The sequence below is a fragment of the Strix uralensis genome, chromosome 10 (genome assembly GCF_047716275.1).
Source record: "Strix uralensis isolate ZFMK-TIS-50842 chromosome 10, bStrUra1, whole genome shotgun sequence".
Classification (NCBI taxonomy): Eukaryota; Metazoa; Chordata; class Aves; order Strigiformes; family Strigidae; genus Strix; species Strix uralensis.
In genome coordinates, this window is record NC_133981.1 from 17,124,657 (window position 1) to 17,151,055 (window position 26,399).

General features: G+C 43.2%; 1 protein-coding gene across 1 annotated transcript in view; it reads right to left on the reverse strand.

Moving 5' to 3' along the window:
* The window catches only part of FANCD2 (FA complementation group D2), a 55,023-nt gene that overhangs the window by 15,569 nt on the left and 13,055 nt on the right, over positions 1–26,399 (reverse strand). Inside the window, exons 12-32 of the mRNA XM_074878832.1 lie at positions 26,130–26,230; positions 25,531–25,639; positions 24,748–24,783; positions 24,207–24,350; positions 23,056–23,190; positions 21,517–21,648; positions 19,405–19,512; positions 16,195–16,304; positions 14,669–14,729; positions 13,851–13,976; positions 12,456–12,529; positions 12,227–12,367; positions 10,954–11,054; positions 10,527–10,642; positions 9,064–9,172; positions 7,041–7,139; positions 4,232–4,341; positions 2,648–2,794; positions 1,536–1,652; positions 552–680; positions 233–351 (exon numbers count right to left, since the gene is read on the reverse strand). Coding sequence (XP_074734933.1) covers positions 233–351; positions 552–680; positions 1,536–1,652; positions 2,648–2,794; positions 4,232–4,341; positions 7,041–7,139; positions 9,064–9,172; positions 10,527–10,642; positions 10,954–11,054; positions 12,227–12,367; positions 12,456–12,529; positions 13,851–13,976; positions 14,669–14,729; positions 16,195–16,304; positions 19,405–19,512; positions 21,517–21,648; positions 23,056–23,190; positions 24,207–24,350; positions 24,748–24,783; positions 25,531–25,639; positions 26,130–26,230 — 2,324 coding nt within the window. The remainder of the gene's footprint in view (positions 1–232; positions 352–551; positions 681–1,535; positions 1,653–2,647; positions 2,795–4,231; positions 4,342–7,040; positions 7,140–9,063; positions 9,173–10,526; positions 10,643–10,953; positions 11,055–12,226; positions 12,368–12,455; positions 12,530–13,850; positions 13,977–14,668; positions 14,730–16,194; positions 16,305–19,404; positions 19,513–21,516; positions 21,649–23,055; positions 23,191–24,206; positions 24,351–24,747; positions 24,784–25,530; positions 25,640–26,129; positions 26,231–26,399) is intronic.

Below are 26,399 nucleotides of genomic sequence, written 5' to 3' on the forward strand. Positions count from 1 at the left end.
TTGATTTCTATCCAGGTCAATGCTTCATCACCCACAGTTTTAGTTCAGCTCAGGATCAGGCAATGAAGCTTGACATAAATATAAAAGTGCTTAAAAGTCTCCAACCACTGCAGTGTGTTGTTCTGCATAGCCAACAGGCCATTTGCTGGGTACAAACACTGAAGGAACAAGAGGAAGCAATAAATGGAGTTTGCTCATTGAGGTGACTGTATACCTTTTTGTTTAAACTCACCAGGCAAACAGGGAGCGAAAAGTTAGTAACAGCTGTTGGTAACAAGAGGACATCAGTTGGTTCTCCTGGATATTCACTCCTGGTTCATCTTCCGCACCCTGATTTTGTATAAGAACTGCCTTTAATACAGAACAAATAATTAATTAAATGCTATTCCAAGGAAAGATAATGGCACAAGAATCCATTTCCATAAATTCCATTTTTAAAAAACCTGAAGAAAACAAAGTGACTCACTTTTTCCCCACAAACAAAACTAAAAATAGCTTTAGATGTGACAAAACTTGACAGTTTTTTTGAGTCAAAATTGCTGCCCACTGACCTGGAAGTAGTTGTGCATGTTCTCCATGTGATTACACAGTGGCTTCAGTAGCTTGACCACACACATAGCAACTTCCTTGGGAGATCTCTGACACAGGTGGGAAAAGCCAATATCCTTGTAGCCTCTTTCCTGTAGCAAAACCAAAAGATTAAAGTCACTTTGTCGCCCTTACTTGGGAATAACTTCACATCAAGCACTACCTCTTAGACTGCTTCTGAGCGGTGCAATTCCTGCACTCTGTCAGGAAGGGTCACAGAGTAGAAAGTTGGCTTCTGCTGAACAACCAGAACCAACTCAGACAAGTGGATAACATTCAATGGAAAGAATAAAACTGATATGACATGTAGCTCTTTTATAGAATCATAGAATCACTCGAACACTAAGAGAAGGCATTCTCTGCATATGGGAATTAAAAATAGGTAGAAAGACAAGGAGAAAAAAACACGGAATATGATGGAGTCCATCAGGCTGGAGTGAATTTCTCATAGTTTAATGCAGTGGGCCACATATGTTTACTTTCCTCCTGAAGGCATCAGCCAGGAATGCAAGGATGGTCACTGTATTCAGGGTGTTCTTCTAAAGACTGCAGAAAAACCTGAAACACGGACGCAGCAGCTTCTGTTGGATGCGGCAGCTACCTGGCCTGCCTCACCTGAGCTGCTGCGTGAACAGCAGAACCGTCTCCCCAAGGAGGACTAGGAAAAGGGTCACTCGACTTTTGAGGCTACAAGGCTTTCCCTCAGTTATATACCCTTTCCTGAGACATGCAGAGAAACAGATGTTGTAAATGCTTTAGCAAGGGAAGTGGTACAGAAGTCTCTTTTGAAAGAGCAAGTGCTGCTCTGACACACAGCTGGGTGTCAGGACTTCCATTTAACTGTTAGGTGAAAATCTGAAGAACATTTCTCTCAGGAAAGGCCTGGAGGCCACTGATGCGCTCTGCCTCAGCCCAGGTCTAGACCCACTGGCTGCTGCTATACTTGCCTTTGGGAAGGGCACTCTCCTTGTGGAGCCCGGGGTCAGCACATGTTCCAGCTTCCAGCACAGGTCATCCAGAAGGAAGCAAAGCTCAGCAGGCCCCAGCTGCACAAATTCACGAGCCTGCAATTACAGGAACAGTCAATCCCAGGACTCAGCTGTAACTGTAGTGCTTTGAAGCTCAAGTTCACCCCCTCCTTTTCTGATTATGACTTCTGGCTTAGTTAACCTCAGTCATGGACTTATTTGGTAGATGATTCTGTCTCCCCCACTCTAGGTATAGGGCATTGGTTCTGGTTACTCAAAGCGTGAAGCAAGCCTGGTGCCCTGAACATAACTAAGGCAATGTCAGTAACACTGAACTACTGAGAGAGAACTGATTTATATACATTGACATTGAAAATAAGCTCCTAAGGATAAAAAGAGCTTTAAGCCCAAAGAGTCACAAAATTCACCGAGTAATACTCAAGAAGTAATTTGAAATAATGCCATATAGCCCAAGAGACTTATCAAACAGTCTTCAAGTTGGCGTGTGACCTGCATGCAGAGACAGCTGTCCTTGGAGCAGGCCAGGCTGTACTCCAGGCTGCCATGGCCTTCTCACATTTTACAAATCTTACTGTAGCCTAACAAAATTAGACTCCAGATGGACTCAGCCTGCCTACAAAGAGGGTACCAAAATTAAGCACTTCTGCTTTCCACATCCACAGCAATGCAGTTTATGTCATAGGTTCTTTTTAACAGGCAAGCTGCCTCTTAGCGTATCTAACATCCTACAGCTTAGCAGTGTTGAATATTAAAGCCCCTTTCTTTTCATTAGGTCTATACATGTTATACTGTACCTTTTTTCCTTTTTTGCAGCATTTATAGGACTTTGTTTTTAACATTGCTACACTACATGTCTGTTGTTGTCAGCAAAGTCCTCTTTATCTCAGTGCCTTGAAGTACTTTGGTTTCTTTGGGGGCAAATTCTGTCCTGGTACCTAGCTCATAGCCCTGGACCAACACATTTTAACATCAATCTTCTGTCCATTTTAATGGAACAGAAAGGGTCAAGGCCTCGGAGAGAGGCAGTTACACCAAGCCTTCTCAGCATGGTTTTATGCTGTTCCATTCACCTCTGTATGCATCTCTGTGTCCAAGACAGACTTTGTCAGCAGCCCACAGTGAAGTACAGTGAACACTTCGAGGTCTAACTCTCGAAAGTACGGGCGATAGCTCTGCAGCTGTGCCAGAGGATTTCCTGCCTCTCTCTCAGCAGCAGTCTGAAAAGTAAATGGCAGAATTAAGGTTGCAACCTGCAAGACTATATGACTTTCTAGCTCAAATAAGACTATTTTTTTCACACAGATTTCTGTATTTTGTGCCAGGTTGAAACAAAGACTAAAAAGAATTCACTATAGCTAGTAGAGACAAGCACATAGGATCAGAAGCATTTTCATTTTGGACTATACAAATTACTAAAAATTTTCTAGAAAAAAAAAATACTTAGGAAACCGGAATAATCTTTGCTATCTCCTCTGTGAATCAGTGGCCACTGTGAAACCCATTCTGGGCTTGCACCATAAGCGCCACAAGAGACAAAGGCAAACATTTTATAAGTAACAGGACGGCAAACTATGGGATGTTCTGTTGCCTCTGGTTGACAGTCTGTAAGTTCTTAAAGATTTGCTCCACAACCCTGTAGCAGGAGCTGATGTATGTTACCTGTGGCTCACAACAGGGTTTCTGTATTCTGTTGTCCTGGGCAGGGCACAGCATCTAAGGACTAGTCTGGGACCAGTACTCTAAGTAAGAAAGATTAGATACATTCCTTCCCAAAACTATCTGAGACTTTGCTTATTCCCTGTAACTTAAGTGACTTTGTTATCATATCTGACTCAGCTATCATATCTGTACAATAGCAGGGAAGTAGAAGCATATTTGCCTGGCTGAAGTTGATAAAATGGGCTCTGAATAACATTTATTAGTAACAGTGGTAGAGGTGGGGCCCTGCGAGATGCTTATGAGATCCCAGCCCCCAGGATGCTGAGCCCAAAGCTGGGCACACTTCCCTGGCTTCTCTCTTTCAGCCAACACAGGTCTTGCATTCCAGACACGATGACAATACTGTAAGAGCTTATTCAAAAGAGCAAGAAATAAAATCCAGTAATTCATTAGTTGATAGGTTTGGGAAATAGTTCTTAGCATGTGATGAAAATGGATAATTTTAAAGATGCCTTACCATGAATACATTGATTAAATACCTCCAGGAAAATTTGCAAAAAGAGCACCCATGGCTGAAGCAGACTAGAATCAGCAGGAGATACGGTCCTTACCAGGGTTTGTATTTTCCAGATTGATCTCATAATTTCTGACCTGAGTCTAGGAATGGCACATTACTGCAGTAATTTGAGAGATGGGACACTGGCTTAAAATAGAAACCTTCCATAGTCTTAACCAGAGAGTAACTAATCATATCATTGATAATCCTGCACATTTGCACTGTCCTGAGCCACACTGCCTGCTGGAGAGTGGCTGGCCTCTGCAGCAGACAATTTTCAAAATTCAGATGGGAGGCAGGTGTCAGAAAGCAGAGTTGAACCACTTGGCTGTGATTAACTTCTGAAATGAACAACCCCTCTCTCAAAGCTTTTGCTTGTGCTTCTACGCCACCTTCCCTAGTCTGTCTTTCTTGCAAATCCCCAGGGGTATACACCTACCTTCTCCAGCTCAGAGAGCTCAGTATCAGGCTGGTTTCCCTCAGAAGTGTCATCTGCTTGAGAATGATCTGCAGAGCCAGCTTTGCTGCCATCAGTCTTTTTTTTCCTTCCTTAAAGAGAAAAGCAACTTCAGAAACAAAGGCTACACGGCTCTTAACACTAGACAGCACTTGCAGCCAGGGAAACAGCACAGGTTGTACTTTAATCAGCCCTAAGAAAGCATGGAGCATGCACAGATTGTGTGTCATCCGTAGCCAGGATCATGGTCCAAAAGAGAGTCAAATGCATTTGGGGCTCCCCCACAACCAGCTTCTCTTTTATAAAATCACAGTAAGAAATTAAAGCAAGTCTCACTGTTCTTACTGTAGTTCAAACACCATGAAGTGATTGCAAAAATGAGTGGGAAATCATCTTAAAAAACACTTTAACCACAATTTAATGTTTCTTCCTCAGACACAGCATTGAGAAAGGAAGAGAACCTGGAGAAGGAAGATAAGACACAACTACAGAAGGGACTTGCAGGGATGCCAAGCCAACAGCAGAGTAACTCAATTAATTCCTTGCAATGGTAGGGAGATTCTCATACCTGACACACTACGTAGCAGAGAGATCAAAGAAACTACAGTGATTTCAAGTAATTACACAGGATGTACTAGACCAAACAGACAGCCGGTAAGTCACCAGGGCCAGGTGACATTCACACAAGGTCCCCAAAGAAATTCAAATGTGACATTTCAGAACTGCTGTCCACAGTGTCAGAAGACTGACCACTTGCCAATGTAATTCCTCTTAATAAAAAAGGATATAATGGGAATGCATGGAATTAAAGACCAGTGAGTCTGTCCTCCATCACTGGGAAAATGGCAGAGTTGTCTACAATAAAAAATAAGATCACTGAGCACATGGACATACAGTCTGTTGGGGAAAAATCAGCAGGGCTCCTGCAAAGGAAAACCTTGTCTCACTAGCCTGCCAGGGTGTTGGTATCATGTGGATAAAAGGGATCCATCAACCAGAAAAGATTTAGATTTCCAAAAAGACTTTGACAAGGTTTTACACCAGAAACTATTAAGGAACTGAACTGGAATAGTGCTTTCTTGGACTGAAAACTTCTTAGAGGAGAAGCAGCAAAGGGTAGTACTTAATGTGCACTTTTCAGATTGAATCAGCCATTGAGTCCTTCAGAAAAAGTTTTATTCAACTTCACAAGAAACCTGGAAAAGGGAGCACTCAGGGAAGTTCCCAACAAGTGCGAAGATTGGCATACACTTTCATCGGCCATCTTAAAACTGCTGTGCTGATGAGCATCAGAGAATTCTGCTTTTGTATCTCCGTGATCATTTCTGGGGGCCAGGCCATAGATCAAATGAAAGAGTACCAGTGAAGCTGCATCTTCTATTGCATTATCTTTGGAAGAGCAGAGTCAGACAGGAGAAGGTCTTCCATGTCATAATAAACAAACCCTCGGAATCTGACTAGAAAGTGAATTTGATATGTTATGTCTCTCCTAAGGAGCTCCTTGTTCCCTCTCCTCTGAGGAATAGTCTTAGGCTAGATTTTATGACAGAGCTTGAGCTGATCTAATGACTCAGGGGTAGTCCTGCTCCTCCCACTACCTCTTTCTCCTGTTCCCAGCCACACACACTCAACACTTGCCTTGCACTGACTCAGGAAGCCTGATCACTGGTTAAGCAGCCAACACCTTAAAACAGCAAAAAGTAAATACGAAAATAGCTACCATGTAATAACACAGGGCAGGAAATCAGGCAGCTGCGAGTCCAGGTGTGAGGGGGAGAGGGAAGTCTTCCCCTGTTTGTTGGGTGTAAATCTATTTCATTTAGCTCAGCTACAATGAGATGCTGCACACATAAAGGAGGAGCAAGGTTGGTGTCAAAACTGTATGTTCTCAAGGCTGTGACCCATGCTCACAGCACTTACTGGTTTTTTTTGTAGTCATGACAAGCTAAGCTCAGAAATCTCTTGGTCTGGTCTGGGTTTACTAGTCTGAGCACTTACTTCTGTTCCTTCAAAATAGAGTCTAAAGTGCTGGATCCTCCTCTTGTCTGCAGAACATAGTCATAACTTCTGCCTTAATCACTCTTACATGAGAGGTCCAGTCCCTGCAGAATGGGTCTGCCACAGGAGAAATGGGCTCTCTTATCTGTGGCCTCCTCCAGTTGTTTTCATTGAATGGAATGTGAATTTTTGTCCAGTTTGGTTCAAAGGCAGAAACATTCCCAGGAAATGTTAATCTAAACTAGAAGTAGAACTAGAGACAGAAAGAACAAAGCAAATCTACTTCAGCTTGAAAAACAGAAAGGCAAGTTCTGTTTCTTCTTTGTGGGAGCTAGCAATGGGAAAGGATGAAGGAAACATTTCCTTGTGCAGTAGAATCATGACAAGGTTCCTAAGAGATCAGTTAGGTACAACTTAAAGGTCAGGGATTTGCAAGGCAGCTCAAGCCACAGGTTCAGTACCTGACACAAACCCGTCAAAGGCAGAACAACTTACTGCTGCAGAACATACTTTGGCAGGTACAGTCAACGAAAGCCCTGGATTTTCACTGTTACATGCTAAGAAGCAGCTTTCCCAATGAGATAGACTATCCAGCACCTGTTTGGAGTAGGATATTTTTACATCTCCACTTCAGCTACAACAGGATATACAACATCAGATAAGATTTCAAGCCACACAGACCTTGCCAGGAATTCTGTGCTTTATGCACACACAAGTGCAGTGGCTGCCGTGCAATATGTCAGTAACACCCCACATCACATCTGTTTGCTTAAATGTTTTAAACTTGCTTTACCATTCCTTTTTCTCACTGGACCAGCAGCATTAAGGGACGGTACAGCCTCCAGGGCTTCAGAATCAAAAGCAGCTGGTGGTGGGACATAGCCAGGTGTTGCTGAAACAGCCAAAATGGAGAAACTGGGTTAGTTCAGCTCCTGAATGACAAAATACAGGCAAGATATGTATCTAGAGGAAGTACCATATGTTTCACGATCCTGGTGAACGTCCCTTTGCTCTTTTGCTTAGGTGCATTTAGCGCCAATTAGGCTTATCATATGTCCATATGTCACTGGAATTACAGCTCTCTGCATTCCTCCAGCCAGGGAGGATAACAAGTGCTCAGCTGTCCTTGGATGTCTGTCCATGTTGGTGAAGCTTAAAGGGCTGTTCTAGCACATCTGAGCCCTTTCCCTGCTGGCCTTGTGCTCGCAGCACAGCACAAAGGTGTTGAGGCTGCACTTTATTTAGGTTGAAGTTGGTCTGTTGGTTTACAAACACAGCTCTTAATGGATAGCTTGTGTAAGGGTATGTGGAAGGTGACGGTGTATTCTTCGTTACATTTATCATATCAGTGACCTTTTCAATGTAAAAGGAGATAATAAGGGGGAAGCCATAAACAAGAACAGACAGACACAAACCTGGTAGACAAGGGATAACGGAGACAATGCCAAAGACCAAAAGTCTCCAGTTGGTAATTGATGGGCCATTAAGAAACTCCAAACATGGCTTTGGGAATGGACACCTGGACTTTGTAACTGATAAGATGGGAGGAAAAAGAGGAGCTTGAGAATTTGGGATATTCTGATGGGGGGAAGGGTAGAACTATGCAAATTAATGAAGGAATGTGCAGGGAAGTGATGGAGGGAGGAACAAAGAGGGGAAGGGGCAGAAACACTGTAAAAGGGACAGGCCATGAGTAAAGCTTTGCTGGTCAGTAGAACTGGCTGATCAGTACGCTTGTCTGACTGAACCCTGCACCTGATCCCTGGAGTCTGTCCTATCTTCTTATTAAGTATTTTCTTAACTACATTTCAGTGTAATCTCACTATCCTCTGTGCATGTGTGTGCACACTGCAAGGAATAAATGCCAACTACTGGTGAGACCTGTGTGAGTAAATACTCACTACTTACAACTAGAGTTGGATCACAGTGGGCCTGAGGTGCCAGCAACTGGAGTGAGAGAGGGTCTCAGTGTCAGTAGTTAAAAGTGCCATAGTTCTTGGGAGCATCTACACAGGTCACACAGACTTTGTGTCTGGAGCCTGTGCCTGTGAGATGAGTGTGTAAGTACGTGTGTTTGCTAGCGAGCAGCAAGCTGGAATGGCCACTGAATAGGGGACCCATGGAGCAGATTAGAGGGCCTGGAATCTGGGCAGGCTATGGGGCAGACAGAGGGACTGTGCCAATACTTGTGGGATCCGCAAATGTTTGTGTGCTTGTGACTCTAGAGTGTGTTGTGCATGTGCCTTCACTAGTGAACTTCTACCTCAACGAGATGAAGAGCAGGATGGGGACTTGGCTGTCTGTACTTATGGTTTATGTGAGTCCTACACATAGGTGCTGTTGAAGGCAGCGCCTTGGCTGTGGCAACCAGTGTAATTGTGTCCCTTGGCCTGGGACAGAGACCCCGGGGTCCCCATGCTGGGCTCCAGCAACTAGGCAGGAGGGATTCATGGGCCTAGAGCAGCTGGAGGCAGCAGATTCTTATAACATCCCTTAACAGCTTGTTACAACCTGAATACTGGAGAAACACACAGTTTCTTTAGGATAGAGACTGGTTTACTCCAGTATCCACCATACTCAGGCAGATTCTGTCAAGTCTGCCTGGGAACAATCAAAGACAGGCCACTGAGGAGGTGATTGGGAAGGGCAGTTTGGACTAAGGCAAACTGAAAACAATAGCTGTCCATGCATGAACGCTTAAGTCACTGTAAAAATGCAGTATGTGTTACCATATACTTCTTCCATTGACGTTTAAGCCAATCCCTTTCACTTCACAGCTTGTGCAGGCCCAGAATGTACAAATGTTTCATACTCACCTGCCAAGCATTTTCCCAGCACATTCTGCAGCTCTGTGATGTTCTGTAATCGAGTCAAAACTTTCCCCTTCATCTCAGCATCCTGTTGCTGGCAGAAGGCATTTACAACCTAGATACAAACCAAACTCACTTAGGGAGATCTGTATCCACTTTTACTACTTCTTCTTTTCTGAATAACATCAAGTCCTGGATAAGCACACAACAGCACAAGCGGCCCACGTGACCAGATCTAGACTGCATGAAGAAAGCTCTTCAGAAGCCCATTAGAACACGGACATAATTGGTGCAATCTATGAAAAGCAATAGAGCAACATCTACAGATCAAATATTAACTGAAGAAGAGGAATTAGCAGACAGGACATTGTCGGGTTCTGTACTGCTTGTGGCTCTGGAGACCCCTTGGCACTTCCCAGGCCTGCCAGGAAAGAGGCAGTCCTGAGAGAAGAGCAGGAACAGGGAGGACTGGGGATGTCAAACTGCACCAACTCTGACACAGCTCATGTTATCAGAATAAACCCAGCAGGGAACATTCCCACTATTTATGTTAGCAAACACATGGTCCAAATGTGCTTGAAGGCACTGCATTTCACCCTTCCATAAACTCACAGAGGTACAGAACAAAGCGCACAATGACAACCGGCTTTGCAAGACACATGTGGAAGCCTCTAGTCCAACACCCTGCTCAAAGCAAAGGGGTCAACTAAAGATGTTGCTTAGAGCCTTTTCTAGTGGAGCACTGAGCATTTCCAAGAAAGGCGATCCCACAGCTTCTCTGGAAGTGGAGCACAACCCTTCTGTTAGGTAACAGAAGACCACAGTAAAAGACCACAATATGGCCTCCCCTCTGACTTACCCTCTCCCAGCATCTCCTCCTATGCCCTGTGCTCCAGCCCCTCTTCAGCCTGGTGGCCTCCACTGGACTCACTCCAGAATGCCAACGGGAGCCCCAGGCTGGACACAATGCTGCAGGCAGGGCCTTGTACATGCCAAGCAGAAGGCAACAATCAATGCCCTTGACCAGCTGGTGACTCCCCTGCTCTCCAGCATGGTGAGACCGACCTTTCTTTCTGATGCTCCCTTTATAGTTTAGAGATATATTACCTCATAGTTTAGACATATATTTGGGGTTTACAGCATCCTCCCTTCAACAGCAAAACCAATTTTCATACACCAAAATGTGCCAGTGTACAAACTGCAGCTGAATAGCAGGTGGAAAACTCACATCAGCAAGGCAGTCCTTAGAGCCTCTGACCAAGAAAGCAGAGTTGCTGCTAGCAGCAGGATAAAGGATAAATGATAATGAAGAGAAGAACACAGAGAGATCACCAGGACCTTGCTGGGGAAGGTTTCCAAGAGGCAAGACTCTTCTTCAACAACAACTGCACCCCTGAAGCCTAAGGTCAGTGTTTGTAAATGCTACTCCTCAGTGCCACTCCAGAACCTGCAGAGAAGGCTCTACTCACCTCACGAAACCAGTTGAGAGCATAGAACAGGAGTGAGCACAGAAATTCCCGTTCCTGCTTGGACAGAGAGTCCAGCTTCCCTTCAACCTCCAGGTCAGTCAGGTACAGAGGGCAACCTGGGACAGAGCAGGAAGAGAACATGTTGGACTGGGTTTGCTACCCATCCTTTGGTCTTTGCGTGGACCAAGTCTCTTACCAAAGATTGTATCAATTCCAACGGCTATTTGGAGTAAGCCTCACCAGCCACTCCATCCCCAGAGAAGCAATTGCCTCCCTTTGACTCCTTTTCACTTTGTGAAAGCAAACAGAGCATCTCAGCCTCCTTCACAAACTGCACAATTCTTCCCACAACTGCAGGAACTCTTTGCATATCTGGGGCAGGAAAAAGTCAGACAGACAGACTCTATAAAAGGTCCATTTCCCATACCTAATAAGGCATCAATTTCCTCCAGGCTTCCACTGTTTTGCTCTCCAGTGTAGAGTCTCAGCAATCGGAAACAGGGTGACAGACATATTGGTGACACTACCCTGGGGGAGGAAAAAAAAAAGAAATGGAGTGGGTGCTATGTTTTATATACCTCCAGAATGCCCATCACTTTTCCATTATGTCCTATATCCTCCCCACACCACCTTGCCTATGCCTTCTGTTTTGCTTCTGGCAAGTCCCAGCAACATAGAGCAGAAATGCACCATATGGTTTAAAAAAAAAAATAATTTAAAAATTGGTGATCACCAGTTTTCTGGAAAAGCATATAAGGGCAGAAAAACAGGTGTAATGAACAAAAATGGGGTCAGATTTATTTCTGCTAGAAAACAAAGTTGAATAATTCAGAAGGAACCATAAGAAATTGTGCAAAACACAGTGGTGAGCAGTGGAGAAACCTCCTCGAATGTTTTGTAGCATGCCACTGCTCACATTCTGAGTGAGGAAGACTAACATTATTCCATAGATTCATGTAAAGTAGCTTTGTTTCTTTTATTTTAAAGTGATCATGTCTTTTTCTAAGCACAACTAAAATCTCAACAAAATCCTATGACAATAAATTACACAGGGTATGAATGTGCCAGTGAAAAAGACACCTTTAATTATTTTTAACTTTGATGACCTACTGTTTAATTAGACTTTTTTATTTCTTACATGTTGCCTGTTCCATTTTCCAAAGACAAACACCTTATTTCTCAGTTGAATTTCACTTGTGGCTGCATGCTTGTGGTTTTGCTCTGGAGCACAGTCTATGTTGTCCAAGTACAACCAAAGGTGAGAAAAATCATGTACTATTGACACACACTAAGTCCTTAGTGACCCTCTATTTGAGAATCATTGCTCAAAATATGAATTTTGCCATCTCAGAGTTGCCTATCCATCTCAATATGGCATTCAATAACATCATAACACTGGGAGAAGGAGCTGCTATTGTCATATGACAGATGGGAAACAAGGCAGATGCAGCATGACTTACCCAAGATCACCTAAACAGCCTGAGCCAGAACAGACTGCCAGTTCCCAACCAGCTTATACCTCTAGACCTATCCAAATACGTCTAACAGCAAGAGAAGGAAAACAACACTGGAAACTGGTAAATTCTCTGATCAGGTCCTTATCAGGCACTTTGGCAGGCAGGGCTGATAGCAGTGAAGTGCACCAAAAGAAAACAATTCCTTTACCTTTGCAGTCATCCCACAGTGAAGTGCTAAAATACCTTTTACTTTGGTTACTCGCTCCTTCAGTGACCCTGCCAAGCTCACTCTGTGACACCAATGGCAAGAGGTTGATAGCAATTGCTCCCTGACTTTCATCTTCATCCAGATTAAACAAGGACTTCACTGGGAACAAGAACGAACTGCAAGGACAGACAGACAAGCTCTTGTTGACAAACTCAGTTTTCAGTGACACAAACGTTGCAAATACTTCGCCTGTGATTAGCATACCCATCCACTGTGGGGTTCAGATCCACCACAAAGTCACTGGGAAAGTCCTCCACCAAACTCTTCCCAAACTCTTCCTATAATGAAAGGAAAAAAATCTGCTCAGCAAAGGGGCTCAGTGAAGAAAGCTTCAACAGCAGCAGTGGAAAATGCAGAAGATAAGGCCAAGCAAAAATATCCTGGAACAGCCACAGCAATGAAGCCCACTGCCTGCGAGGAGAGTCGAGGCCTGCCTTTAGAGACAAAGCCAGGAAACATTGCGGAGCATGCACAACCAATTTCTTCCCTGCTCTTTGGACATGGGCTTGTCTACAAGTTCCATAGTGCTGCAGAGAGGCAGAGCAGCTGGCTGGAAGAGGAAAGCAGCCATAGGAAGTTCTCTGTCCCAAGAGCCAATCATCAGAATGAAATGGCTATAAAGTGATGGCAAAGTTTTATTTCACGCAATGTGTCCCACATATTTCACATACTTACATTGTTAGAAACAATTAAGGGAGAAGTAAAGTAATAGATGTGACAGAGTCTGGACAAACAAACAATGAAAAGACCAAAAAAAATCTGCACAAAAATTGTGAGAAGAACATTAGCTTGCTATTACATTTCAGAAAATCTCCTTCCTTTGTTTTTCCTCCTTGAAGCACTCAGCTGGACCACAGGAGAGTGGCATTTCTAGCGCTAGGCACAGAGCTGTTCAGAGTGACTGCCAGCACAGAGTGACTGCCAGCTCCCTGGTGACCTTCCCTCGTTCTAACACACAGTTTCTCCACTCCATAACCAGCAGGTGCAAAGAGCACTCACGCCACAAAGCGATCAATTCCACAGCAGCCTTCAATGCTCTCCTGGGCCCCAGTGTGGCTTGCTACGCTCCTGGCAGGCACAGTGCACATGCAAAAAGGGTCCCCAGCAAGAAGAAAGAGCTGTCCAGTGGCCTGCACAAACCTCTTCCTATTACCATAAATACCACTTATTTATTACCATAAATGACTGTGGCTTTTCCAAGTCCTTAGGCATCAGATAGCCTTAACAGTCTGACCAGAAGCCAATTTCAATAGTAAGTTTAAAATTCGTTCAGATTCTACTTTTATCTATGAATCTGAAAAGCATGCTCTGAAATGTCACATAATTTCCTTTAAAAGGCTTCCCTGTTGTCATGTAAAAGTTCACATAAAGGAAGTTAAAGCATAATGAGGAATCTACTACAATCAAAAAAGGCTGAGAGCTGAAAGAGGATTTTGTATCTGACCAATCTCTTACAGGACCTTAAGCATGCCTACAATAAAAAAAAAATTCTCAAGCTGGAGTGAAATCCTCAAACTGACTCTGTCCTGCCAATACCTGAAAGACATGTTTCTGAAGCGTTCATTTAAGTGATTAAGTTCAAACTACTCTGCAACATACCAGGAGCTGCAAGTCCAAGTTCCCCTTCTGCTTCTCAATCAAACTGGCGAGTTCATCATAGTACAGAGCCAAGACCTCTGGTGTTTGCTCACAGCAGAAGCCCACAAGGTCCAGCAAGGTAGAAAGCTGAAAGGAGAGAGTCCACAGAAATGGGTAAGGTAAATGGATCCAACTCAAGCTTTTATTTGAGTTCCTTTTACACTAATTTACTCTGAGGCATATCCAAAGCTTCATCTCTAGGGTAACAGCCCATGGTGACTCATCTTGCAAAGACCCAGTTTTAAGAAGGAACATGGGTCTTTTAAGGTCCTGGCCCAGCTCCACTGTGAAATAACACAAGAGTCTACCTAGGACAACCCTTAAATAGAGTGCCAGCCTAGAAGAAGGTTTTTCAACAGGAATTAAGGAAAAAGGCCAAGGCTAGACCAACCCTGTACAGCGCAAGTACTTTCTCTAGATAGCTTGGCAGCAGTGCCCTTCAGGCCACAAGGAAGGCCTTGGCTTTGTCTTGCTGAAGCAGATTGTCCTGTTTCTTTCCTTTGTCTGGATAGAAGACTTTCACTAGATGGCTGCAGTACTGCTTGTCCTGGACTAGCAGCAGCCAAGACCAGCAGGTGCTATCTTAATACAGACCTTTGTTTCTCCAAAACCATTTTTAATAGATTCTTGGCTCTGCAGTCAATGTACAAGAATCCCAGGTTCAGTAAAGCGAACTCCCAGACACACATACTATTTCAGTTAAGACTGTGCTTCCAGTCACACCTCCTTGCTGACCACATCCTCCCTCTCTCCCACACTGCCCCATTCTTGGTACTCACCTGCCCATCACGCTCACTGTTCAGCTCTGGTCTCTCCAATGAACTACCATCTCCTTCATTCCTGAAAGCAATTGATAACCTTGCTTTTGTTGCACAACACTTAAGAGATGGCAAAACCCAGTCACACACACAAGGTTCTCTCTCTCAGAAACTGAAGAATTATGCATGAAAAAGGTTCTTTGGAACACTATTAGGAAAAGACCTGTTGCTGTTTCAGACCTTCGGGACAAGACTCATTGTCTTCTTCAAGGATATGCTGCTTCTAACCTGTTGAAACTTAAGCCCTCTAGCCATCCTCTCTTCTGAAAGCCATGGAGCCTCACCTTATCATAAGCCTAATACCTGTAGTTGTACATTAGCACAACTACTCAGAATTCTTGCTGCTTACTTGCAGAGTTCAGAAAGGTACTTTTTCCTCTGATAATTTGGCTTTCAAGTCTGACTCCTTCGATCTTTTTCTGAGGAAATCACACAGGGTGCCAGTAAGGTACACAAATGACCCAATGTGATGCAAAGATATCTCTCAAGTGCCAGCAGACAGATTTTCCCCATGCACTTGGATCAGATTTGGTGGGAAGGAACTTCTCTACAGGTCAAACAAACAGATTCCCTGGGGATTTACTCCTTTTTCTGAGGCACAGAACATGCTCCATCTGCTGGGATCATCTGTGTGCATTTTACCCAGCAAAATCCCTGCCATTGAAGGTGCCTTGAAGCCCTGATGATCCCACATGCTCTTCTGGGGTTTTTTTTCCTGTAATTCTTATTTAGGATTTTCTAAATATGCTTGAAATAACTATATTAGCATACACCCTGCTTAAACTTGAACCACTGCCTTTAAATTAGTGAGTCTAATGTCAGTGCTATGGGAGCAACCATAAGGAAGTCCAATGCCTCACGGCCTGGAGCTAAGGTGGGCTTTTCTCTTCATGTAATAAACAGCAAAATCGTTTTATTAAGAAGTGCAAAATCAGTGAGCTAAATAATGTTTCCCAACACCAGTTAAATCTTTATTTTCCAAATGCTTTAATCTTTGTCCCAGCTCTTATCAGGAGTTTGCCTGGTTTACGAATGTTGTTTATAAATTATTTATACAGTACATTGGAAATTGTCATGCGAATGCCCAGCACAGCAGTAACAATCTTTGTCCTTACTTCTTCTTTCTATTTCCGTGTATTCAAACATGGAGCACATTAGGTTATTCAGCCTAGTGTCAGAAGCTGATCTGCAGTCAGTCCACCACAGTGTTCAAATTTTTTTCTAGGCAATAGGTCCTGCTGGTGCTAGTCAAGGCATCCATGAATAGGCATTAACAAGACATTCAGGATGTCTTTGAGATTAGAAGCAGGTGAGCGGTATTGAAGGGGTTGTAACACCAAACACCACAGTCTGCAGAAGAGAATTCTAAGTTCCTGGATTTGACCAAGGCATGCATGAGCTTGAAGGCAATGCCCCCTTTTGTTCCACTCCAGGTTTGTTCTGAACAGAAATCATGTTAAACTCATCTTTGCTACATCCTCTCTCACCTTTTTAATGCCACGCTGCCTATCATGGTAACAGCACCAATAATCCCCATTTGTTTGTGGTTGGGAACTGTGCTGGAGAGCCATTTCCTGATCACCATGTGCATATCATCCTAAAAAGAAAGACACAGACCATGTCACCACAGAGGTACTTGTGCGCATCACTCACAATTCTATTGGCATCTTCTCTTAATGTCATCTCCGAAGGCTGCAGGGGGACGCTTTATTGGGATTACAGCTTTGCAAAAGGAATGCACATTCTGCAATTCCTTTATTATGAAAATACTAGTCACAACACTAGATAAGGCTGCAAACAGCATTAAAAGTGACTTGCTTTGACTTTGCTCTAATTACGATACAACATGTACTTGGTCCAGGTTTCATCTACAATTAATAGAATATATTAAAAAAATAGCAGATGGTCTTGGAGCCCTTCATACACAAACAGCAGCTGCAGAGCTGCCCTCCAAAACACTGTCAGCTTCAGGAGGCTGAGGGCTGGAGCAGTTTTTGGTGAAGGTCCAAAGAGAGCTGTAGGTAACAGCATACCAGACACCTGGGATTAAGGCGTTTTTCATGCTGCCTCCCTTGTCCCCTGGCTGTGCCCTGCACAACTGTAAAGGTTTCCCTGCAGCAGCTCCGTAAGCCCACGTCTGGTCTCAGCACAGCATGCTCTATTTCAACAGCTGCACCAAGCAGCTCATGCAGCTGCACTTTCCCAAAATGGGCACAAACCATTTTGAAGACTTCTGAAAGTCTGGCACACCAATGCGAGATGAAGAGGTCTCCTGACACTGAGAGCACAAACCATACTCAGTGGTAGAAGTGTGATGCTTCAGGGAAGTTGGGAGACCAGTCTGCTGGATGAGAAGTTTAATACTTGCCAAAGAGATCGAAGGCAAAGCACAGAGGAGTGCATAGCCAACCAGCCACAGGAATCCAAGCTGCGCCTGCACTGCTGGCAGAGGAATGCTCATCAAGAAAGCTGTCATCCTGAGAGATGGGGAGGGAACAGCTGACCAGAGGATAAAACAGGGTAGCCACCAAGTGGTCCAGAATAGTGTCTCTGACAAAGCAATATGTTCTGCCTCATCCCTTAAACTGATATACTGAGGTAAAAAAAGACAAAAACCTCAGCTAAGCAGACAATCGTGGGAGAGGGCTGCCAAGTGGGTCCTGACCAAAGCTAAGGGACAGCTCAGCTTCCTGATATCTAAAAGGAGGTATCAGGAAGTAATTGATTTCAAAACAGGGATGGAACAATAAATGCACTAGGCAGAAAATCTACTTATTTTAGCCAGTTACCAACAGTCCTATTGCTAGCTTAAACAGTGACCACCGCAGAAGAGCAGCATCCCTGTTATGAAGAGCAGCATTCTCAGACTGCAACAGTGCAGCAAAGGTCTTGCAGGCCACTGAAAAACATTAATGGAATCCAAACAGCCCTGGTTGCATTGATTCTTATTAACTCTCCCTACTGGTCCTGCAAAGGAGGAGGCTGGCCCATACACAGATCCTCAGCGATTGAGAGGTGCATGAAAGCACAAGCTCCGACCAGAGAGAGGTCCTGAGACAGAAGAGATGAAAGCTTCCGTTATGCTATGCAAAACTACCAGTGCCAACAAGATCAAACTGGTAGCAGAGAAAAGGATAGTACATGGTTACACTAGCTTTTCTTGACCTTCACTAGGCAAGATGCCTCTGGAATGACCTGTGCAGTGCAAGGACAAATGCCTAATCCGCCTGTAGAGATTCTCATGTCCAAGAGGTTTCGGTTTTAGAAGTACAGTTAAGAGAAGGCAAAGATGATGTTGGTTCCCAGCATACTGATTTCTTTGGTGATCTACCCCTGGAGTCTTTGGTATCAGTGAGGACAGAGTCAAACTGCCATCCTTAGATCTCCACAGTTACAAACTCTCAGCTCAGAATAAATTCTAGAGCTTACGCTCCTCCCCTTCTTTTTGCAATTTATGAGGGTGACAGGCAGAACACTTCTTCCTGGTGGCTAGTTCTTCTGGGCTGCAAAGTCACCTTGTGTGTTGCCAAGGCAATTTTCACAAGTCACACATAAGAAAGATTTGGGGTGGGAGGTGGGGAAATCACTGAGGAAAGTAGTTGAAAAAGAGCTAAACCTGACATATAACCGAAAATTTTGGCTGTGAAGAGCTCCATCTTAACGGGGTGAGTGGGAAGACCTGAAATGACTACAGACATGCTGTTTTACACGCCACAGACCAATCAGGAAGAGAGGAAGAGCAGTTTTCCTTTATAGTCTCAAGCTAGCATGTGCAAACATACCCACAACTAGAAACTATGCAGGGACTCAAAGGTAGACAAATAGTCCTAATTTCTAAGAGCTGAGCTTTACGAATGGGAAGATTTTAAATCCAGACAGCTCCATTGTGAAATAAATGTCTTTAAGATATTTCTTTATCTGATGACTACCATGCTCAAGGAGTCAGAAATCCAGACAAAAGTATCTGTTATCACCACTATTATGCTGCAACTGAGTCATACAACATATCCTGTATAGAATTAATATGAATTCGGACAGACCAGGTTTGGTAGCTTTTCATGTTTAAACTGGAGGCACAAAAGGTGCAAAGTCTACCACTTCACAGCAGAGTCCTCTCTTCTGTGTAGTTCAGTCATTCTAATATAAGAGTCTTTGTTGTCTCTGGTGTACAAACATTAAGCAGCTGAATCAAGATGAATGTCTTGGGGAAGAAGCTGAACTATGTTTTCTGCATGCTTCCAAGTGATTGAGAAACAAAGCTTGACAAAGAGGCTGCTGAATTTACACTTCTGCAAGTCTTCGAGGCTCAGGTAGACAAAGCCACAGTCAACCTGATATCATGTTGGTGACAGTCCCACTTTGACTGGGAGGTTAGATTAGAGACTGCCATCAGTCCCTTTCCACCAACATTTCTAACAACTCTACCTTTCTTAGATGTGCAAGAAAAAAGGACCTTTCTGGGAAAGATGTGAGGCATGCAGTCACTGTAGTGAGCCCTTGCTATACAGGGTGGAAATTCTGGAGCCACAAGCTGGCTTGCAGCCACGTGGGGAGAAGAGAATTTTAAGCTGAAGGTCATCCTGCCAATCACTGTTCATAGATGAGGCCATTATTTGCACAAGACAAACTCTGGAAGTTAACCTAGCAAAGAGGACCAAAGCACAGCCTGAACTCCTTTCTGTTGCGTTTCTGCTTACCTGAATATAGCTTCCTTCTTGCCTCTGGCTGAATGCTAGTGTGCTGAGAATGGAGAAAAGCTTCCGGATCTGGCATGGATTCAGTTTCTGTGTAGAGTCTAAAATGGTCTGTAAGAGAGAAGCCACAAACTAGCTCAGATGTATCAAGAATCCCTTTCCATATTCCCAAAAAGACACCAATTGTTAACCGCAGGGAAGACAATTAACTTTACCTTTTTTGTGCAGGAAAAAGCTACATTCAATTTAAATAAACATAAATGCAGAACTATTGCTCTGGCCTTAATTATGGCAGTTCATTTTATCAGAGGCTGAATGGGAAGAACAATCTGGCTACCATAAGTATTTTGGGAGTGTTCCAATCCCATTAGTGACAGCTATTTATCTTCTGTCACAGGTTTGGTCACAGGATTCAAAGTATTTGACAAAATGAACATTATGGATTTTTTACTAATATTTCCATTACAAGCCTTGTAAGGGTCAAACTGTTAACAATCTAGGGGTTGAATGTTCTGTGCTAGCTGGCATTCTCAGGATATTTCTTTTTCCAATGTTTCAGTGAAAAACAGTCCAGCTGTTTCCCAGAGCCATGTTAGCTTTCCTACCACTGACATGGCATTTTGCTACCATTATTTTTCTCCTACTGCTGGCCAGCCTCAAGCAGGATTTGGAATGAGGTGTTAAGTTTGGCAGGATTATATAACCACTTTTGCAACCCTCAGGAAAATTTACCCAGCTTTAAGATTAAAAAATAGCTATCTGGGGAGATGATTCGTGCTAAGACCGCCATGTTCTTTCTGCGCTGGAGAGGCTCCAGCTCAGTGTCAAATACACCAGGCATCTGCAGCTCCACAGATCTTTTTACAGGTAACTGGCTAGTCACCACCTCCAAGATGCATGTCAAACACGGTACGCTGCCAGACCTTGCGGTGTGGCCAGAGAATTGATTAATGTGTTTCATATACAAGCTTTGGTAATGCATCAAAGATCAGCCCATAGAAACCATAATCTGTAAGTGATCTGCCAGCACAAGAACATGCAAACAAGGCCAGGAGGAAGGTCAGCAGGCCTTAGCAGACTGCTGTGAGCAAGTACTCCCCATCGCACTTCTGACAACACATTCAATTATAAGCAGGAGTTTTAGGCTGTCTCTTTCAAGGACTGCTTTCAGCCCTGGGTCCTCATCATATCTTCCCTCTGCCAGGAGGCAAGCGAGTCCCGTTTCTTCCTGTTATACCCATTGAACGTGTGACAGATTGCATTGCAAATTCCTACGGCAGATCTTAATGCCTTTTTAGCATATTTTAAGCAAGTAATTTACATTTAACAATCAACCAGTTAAACAGCAAAAAGTATATAGCTTTTCCACAGCGTGTACTTAAACTACAGAATCCACCGACACCAAGGGGGCACCAAAAATGTCAGAGGGGTTGGGGGAATACCTGTACCCATACTCTTCAAGGGCTCTTAAATACAGGGTGTCCTTAAGCTACAAATCATCTCAGATGGGGAAGTGTTCCAGGAAAGTATTGCTATGTGCTTGCCTTGCTGTTTTGATCTTCCCTTAATCTCCACTTTTACTACTTTTGGAAACAGACGACTGGGCAGGCCTGACCCTGACTGTCATTCTTAGGAGTCAATAGTCCATTTTTTTCCTCACCCATTGAGCGCTTTCTTCTTTTAAATTTTAGTACATAAGTCCTTTCCCATTCCTGCCGGTTTTGTTTTAGGATTCAAATACTGGCTAAAGTACTGTCAGTCTTTTAATGTAGTAGAACAGGCAGTCCACAAAGGGGGTAGGTTTTTGCCAAATATTTGAAACAGCTGATGCAGACAGCATTTTCCTTCCATTGTAGGTGTCATTCCATGCCTGCAATTTAAGCATCCCCCAGCTACAGAGAAAGGTAAATTTCTTTCTTCGTCCATCTCAATTTCCCCTGTCAAAAAAATCATACAGGCCTATCTTACAGCTCACACATTTCTGAAGACAGATGGCTTTACAGGTATGAGTTGTTCCAATATCTCTATTCCTGAAAAGCACTGATCTAGTCTGGATTCGAAGCAAAATGGTGTAGGGGACCTGAGATATAGTATGCCCCCAAGAAATATACACACCTTCACGAAGGTGGCGTAGCGCATCAGCAGGGATGTGTGCAGCACCACCAAATCAGTGAGCACATCCAGAGAAATGTCCAATTCTGTCTCTGTTCCACTGCACACGTGAGTCACCAAAGCAGTCACAACCTCCTAAGGAAAAAGCCCCCATAGTGAAATATCAACAGAAAAATGTCTGCATTGTTCTGCTCATATAGAATATGCTGATCAAGTACAGATAATCATCCTGGAACTCAACCATATTATTCTAAGTCCCCTCTCAGTTTGCTCTTTAATTCTCAATATCCACAATACTGACTTTCTCCTTGAGCCTGAACTTTATCCAGTTCTAAAAGCTCCCATGGTTCCATAAAGCAGCTCTTCACCAAATTTTTCCTGCCTGCTTACTAACACTACTGCAGGTTCTGCTCTTTGCTACCAACACATAAAATGATAAAAATCTACCCTATTTTCTTAGGTGCACACAACACTGCACCATACCCAGGAAGACATTGCCTCTGGCTTCAGCAGTTCCAGTGCCTTCACAGTCTTTATCAACAGCAGTTCAAAATTGACATTTTTGTTTCAAAAATATTTTTATGGCCTTATTTCAGTTGACTTCTGGACAGGGATCTCTCTCCACTCCCATCCACTGTCTGAGGCTATGGGTCTTTCCTGTGTCACTAATTGCTAATACATCCACTGTCTTTTGAAATTCTTAACATCTCAAAGCATTACTAGACTCACTAGCTTGTTGCAGATGACATCGTATGCTTTCATATCTCATTTTTTTTCCCAGTTGCTTTTTTGTTTGTCTATTTGTTAAGTTTGCTGTAATAATACAGATACAATGCTGGAAACAATCTTAATTATAAACATACTGTGCTCAAAAAAGTGCAGATACATTCAAAAGCTGCTGCAGAGTTGTCTTCAATCCCCAGATTTTCTGATGTCAGCATGTCTGCAGGAACTCATACTCAGAGCTGAAAGTCTAGTCTGTGATTATTTCAGAATATGCAGCAGGAGTCAAAGTTGGCCATAGCTCTGAGGGAAATCTGTGTAAACTTTTTCATCACAGTAAGTTATCCAAGGAAAGGGAAAAAAGTTGCAATACGAACTATAACAATGGCTTTTTAAAACAGAGGACGCTCAAAGTGACTAGGTAAGATAGAACAGGAATATGGATTTATGAACAAATCTCCTCTGTGACCCTGGGGGCCAGTCCTGACTTCCTGGCTAGATGTCAGTCAACTTGTTTGCCTTCTGAATTGCAGTAAACCCAGCACAGTCCCCTCTGCTCTCTGAGTGTTTTTCGTTCTGTCACTTCTGAGGCCTGCCTGTTTTCTCCCTGCTCCTCCCAGCAGTCTCTGAGCTTGAGTCACTCGCTACAGAGTCTTGCTGTGCTTGTTCCCCATCTTCTGCTTGGCCTACTCTACAGCATGCACCTGTCTTCAAAGGCTTCCAACCGCCTGAAATCCTCTCCTGCCTAAAGGATCATGACATACATTCTAGAACAAAGTGCAAACACAAATAAAACAGATGCCATCCATCACACTATACCTGCTGGCAGTAAGAGTCAAAGGCTGCAAATGCTTGTTTGTACATGCAGCTGCCAAAGGAGACCACGGATGGGTGTGCAGAGTGCAGAAACATCTGAGCAAGTGCTAGGATTGAAGGGAAGAAGTCTCTGATAACCTGAAATACAGATATCATGAAAGAGGAGATTATTGCTGGTTGCTTTCAACACCCTCAATTCTCTAAATAAACAGGCAACAAGAGCAGGTAAGGCACACCAGAATGGGTTTCTCCAACCTTCTCCACACACAGGATTTACAGATTGGTTAAGATGCCAGCCTGAAAAGCTGCAGAGCTCGCAGCAGCATATCCCTTATGGGTGACACCAGGGAAGTCACATTACAGCAATGTGCCACTAAATATAAGCCCCAGGACAGACACACTCTTGGCCTTACTTTAATAGAAGACTCTGCTACATCAAGATAATCAGAAAAATCGAACTTAACTTTTAAAGTTAGCTTAAACACACAGAGCACCTTTGAACAACAAACCCTTATTCAAATGTAAAGTGGCTTAATTTACTTTATCTTAACTTATTCTGGAAGGGAGTTAAACTAAAACTGAATTAAACCCACTTGTATTCAGAATAAAATGTGCCTACTTAAGGCATTATTATAGTTCAATTAATTAATTTTAAATTAATAACTCAGTATTTCTCATCTGCCCCCTACCTCTGACAAGCAGCAGTGTCATTTTTCATTGATCTTTACAGTTTTCTCATAGTAAACGGTAATTTACATTACGTTACATATGCCCAATATATTTATTTAGACCAAGAAAACATTGCACTTGAAATATGGTGCATGTAAACATATGATCTTCTAAAAATACTGTGGGAGACAACAGCATGCCTGGAACACTGGAGATCTTGGGCTACACTACATCTCTTAGGCTGAAAGGTTTTCTACGAAAATAAAAAGCCCATCCAATTCTGAGGAAAGCTCATCTCTAAAAAAAAACATGTGACGGTTACAACAGAGGACATGTGCCTTGGGACATTGATCTGGGACCAAAAATTAAAAACGTAAGTGTACATAACTGAAACAGTATAAATAATGCAGTGCAGGGTTAAATCATCATCTGACAAGATCTTTGAGAGATAGAAGAGGGAGTCCCAAAGCAGAATCAACACTGACCACTGAATGATTTTGGAAGGCTTTCTGCATCAGCTGTTCTGGCATGCAGCCCAGTCGAATTTTGCTCCTCAATACTTTCTCAGTTTGTTTCCTGTTCTTGGTGTTTGTAGAATGGATTAGCAGCAAAACTATCAGATCCAGAACCTTTTAGAGGGAATAACCACCAATCATTACGCTGAAAAGATATTAAACAGTCCAGACAACTACACACTTTGAAATCAAAGCTGAGAAGAAAATTAAGAGCTCAGAAAGCCCCAACAGCCACAACTGTAGAAAAACCTTACCAGTCCAACAGGACAGGATTAAAGCAGGACAATGCTGTCCCTTGACATTTAGAAGGGATGAACTAAGAGTCACAAAGAAAATGGATGGCTGTTATACTAGGAGCAAGTCAAATACCAAAAGAACCGCCCATGCAACACCACTGGCAGTTTCTGCTCCAACTAGAAAAATCTGTTCATCTACAACCATGAAGAAAGCCCTTGAAAACACCAGCAGAAGAGGACACTCCCAGAGACAAGTGCAGAGTCACAAGTATTACCTTATGGTCAGATACAGATGTGCTGTTCTCAATAGCCTAAGAGCAAAGAAACCAAGAAAACTGTTATGCTAGAGTACAATAATATATTCCACAACCAAATCAAAAAAGGCAGACACCAAAAGAAATACTGCTCACAGTTTTCTGTCCTTTACAACAGGACAGCTATCAAAGCCAGCAGACTGGATCTTGCCAACAGCAGAGAATCCAGGAGGCACTCAAAAAAACAACACGAAAATTCAGCTTGAACAAGGACGTTCTCAAGTAACAAGCAGGCTTGAAAAAGGAACTAAAGTACTGAGCAATGAAAGGCTGTGAACAAGGAACAGTCTCATGGTTTACACTGAAATGAAATTTAAAATTAAATTTAGCCCAATATCAGACAACAGTGATTTCTGGCTGGACATTTTCAAGCACCTTAAGGCTTCACACAGCTCAGTCTCAACATATGGGTCTACATTTTTGCACTCTTGCAGACAGAAGAAAAAAAATCTAAAACTATTTTTTCCAAAATACTCTTGTAAACAGGTTTATCCTGGACTTCAAGACTTGGGGTCTGCACAGAGGAGCTCAGTGGCCATCTTGCAGACACTGTGAATTAGTAACCGAGGAAGAAAGCAGACCTCCAAAAAGCACCGCTAATTTGGAACACAGAATGAAATCTGTATCAGTAAAATGAAGGGCTAATATTTGTCTTTTAATATCACATTTGATTACAAGAAAGGCTCAGGCTCAACCTAGGAGTCCAATTAAATAAGGAAACAAGGACTGAAGCATGTATCTTACCTTAATCCATGCTTCAGAGACATCTTTCTGAAATCTCACAGCTAACTTGATCACATCAAAAAGTAGCTTCACACAATTCTGGCTGGTGGTTACTTGGCTCATGGAAGAACTGTAAATGATCAGAAAGGAGGAGACTCAGTCACTGTAAACACTGTAGTAAAAGGAACAAGGCAGCGTAGCAGTCACAGCAGTTACTTAAAGCAGCCATTCTCTAGAGGGAATGCTCTGGCAGGGATAGGGAGTTTCAGAAGAGGGTGGAAGCAGAGGTTGCAGAATCAACCAAAAACATACTGGAGGGAACTTAAAACAAATGAACCAGCAGCAACATTATTATAAATGGAGCTGCCTACCCCCATGCAGACATGGATGCAGATGGCTGACAAGAAATTACATGCATGGCAGAGGAAGCCAGCTGGGCAAAGATTGGCAAATGTGTCATATTAGCACCAAGCAGGAAGGAATAAAGGTCTCGGCACCTTTATGCGGGATAAATTAGACTCGTGTGGGTTACCATGTGTGCCAGAGAGAACAGATAAAGAAGAGCTGAAGTCCTTCTGCCCATCTTACCCTTGGATAATCATGTAAATCTGTTTAAGTACCTGGCCTGGACTTGGCTTTTAATCTTCTTCTGGGAACCCAAGATCTGCAGGGGCAGAACACATGATGACAGATCCAAGCTCTTGCGAAGATCAGAAATCACCTGTAAAATACAAATCCCTGCACAAATCACTGTGACATATAATGGGGAAACAGAAAAAGCTGAGGAAAAGAAAACGCAATCTCCCAGAATAACCTCAAAAATTACAAATCAAGATCTCATGTATTTGTAAAGACTCGTAAGCATTTAACCATGCTCAAACTTGGGTTTT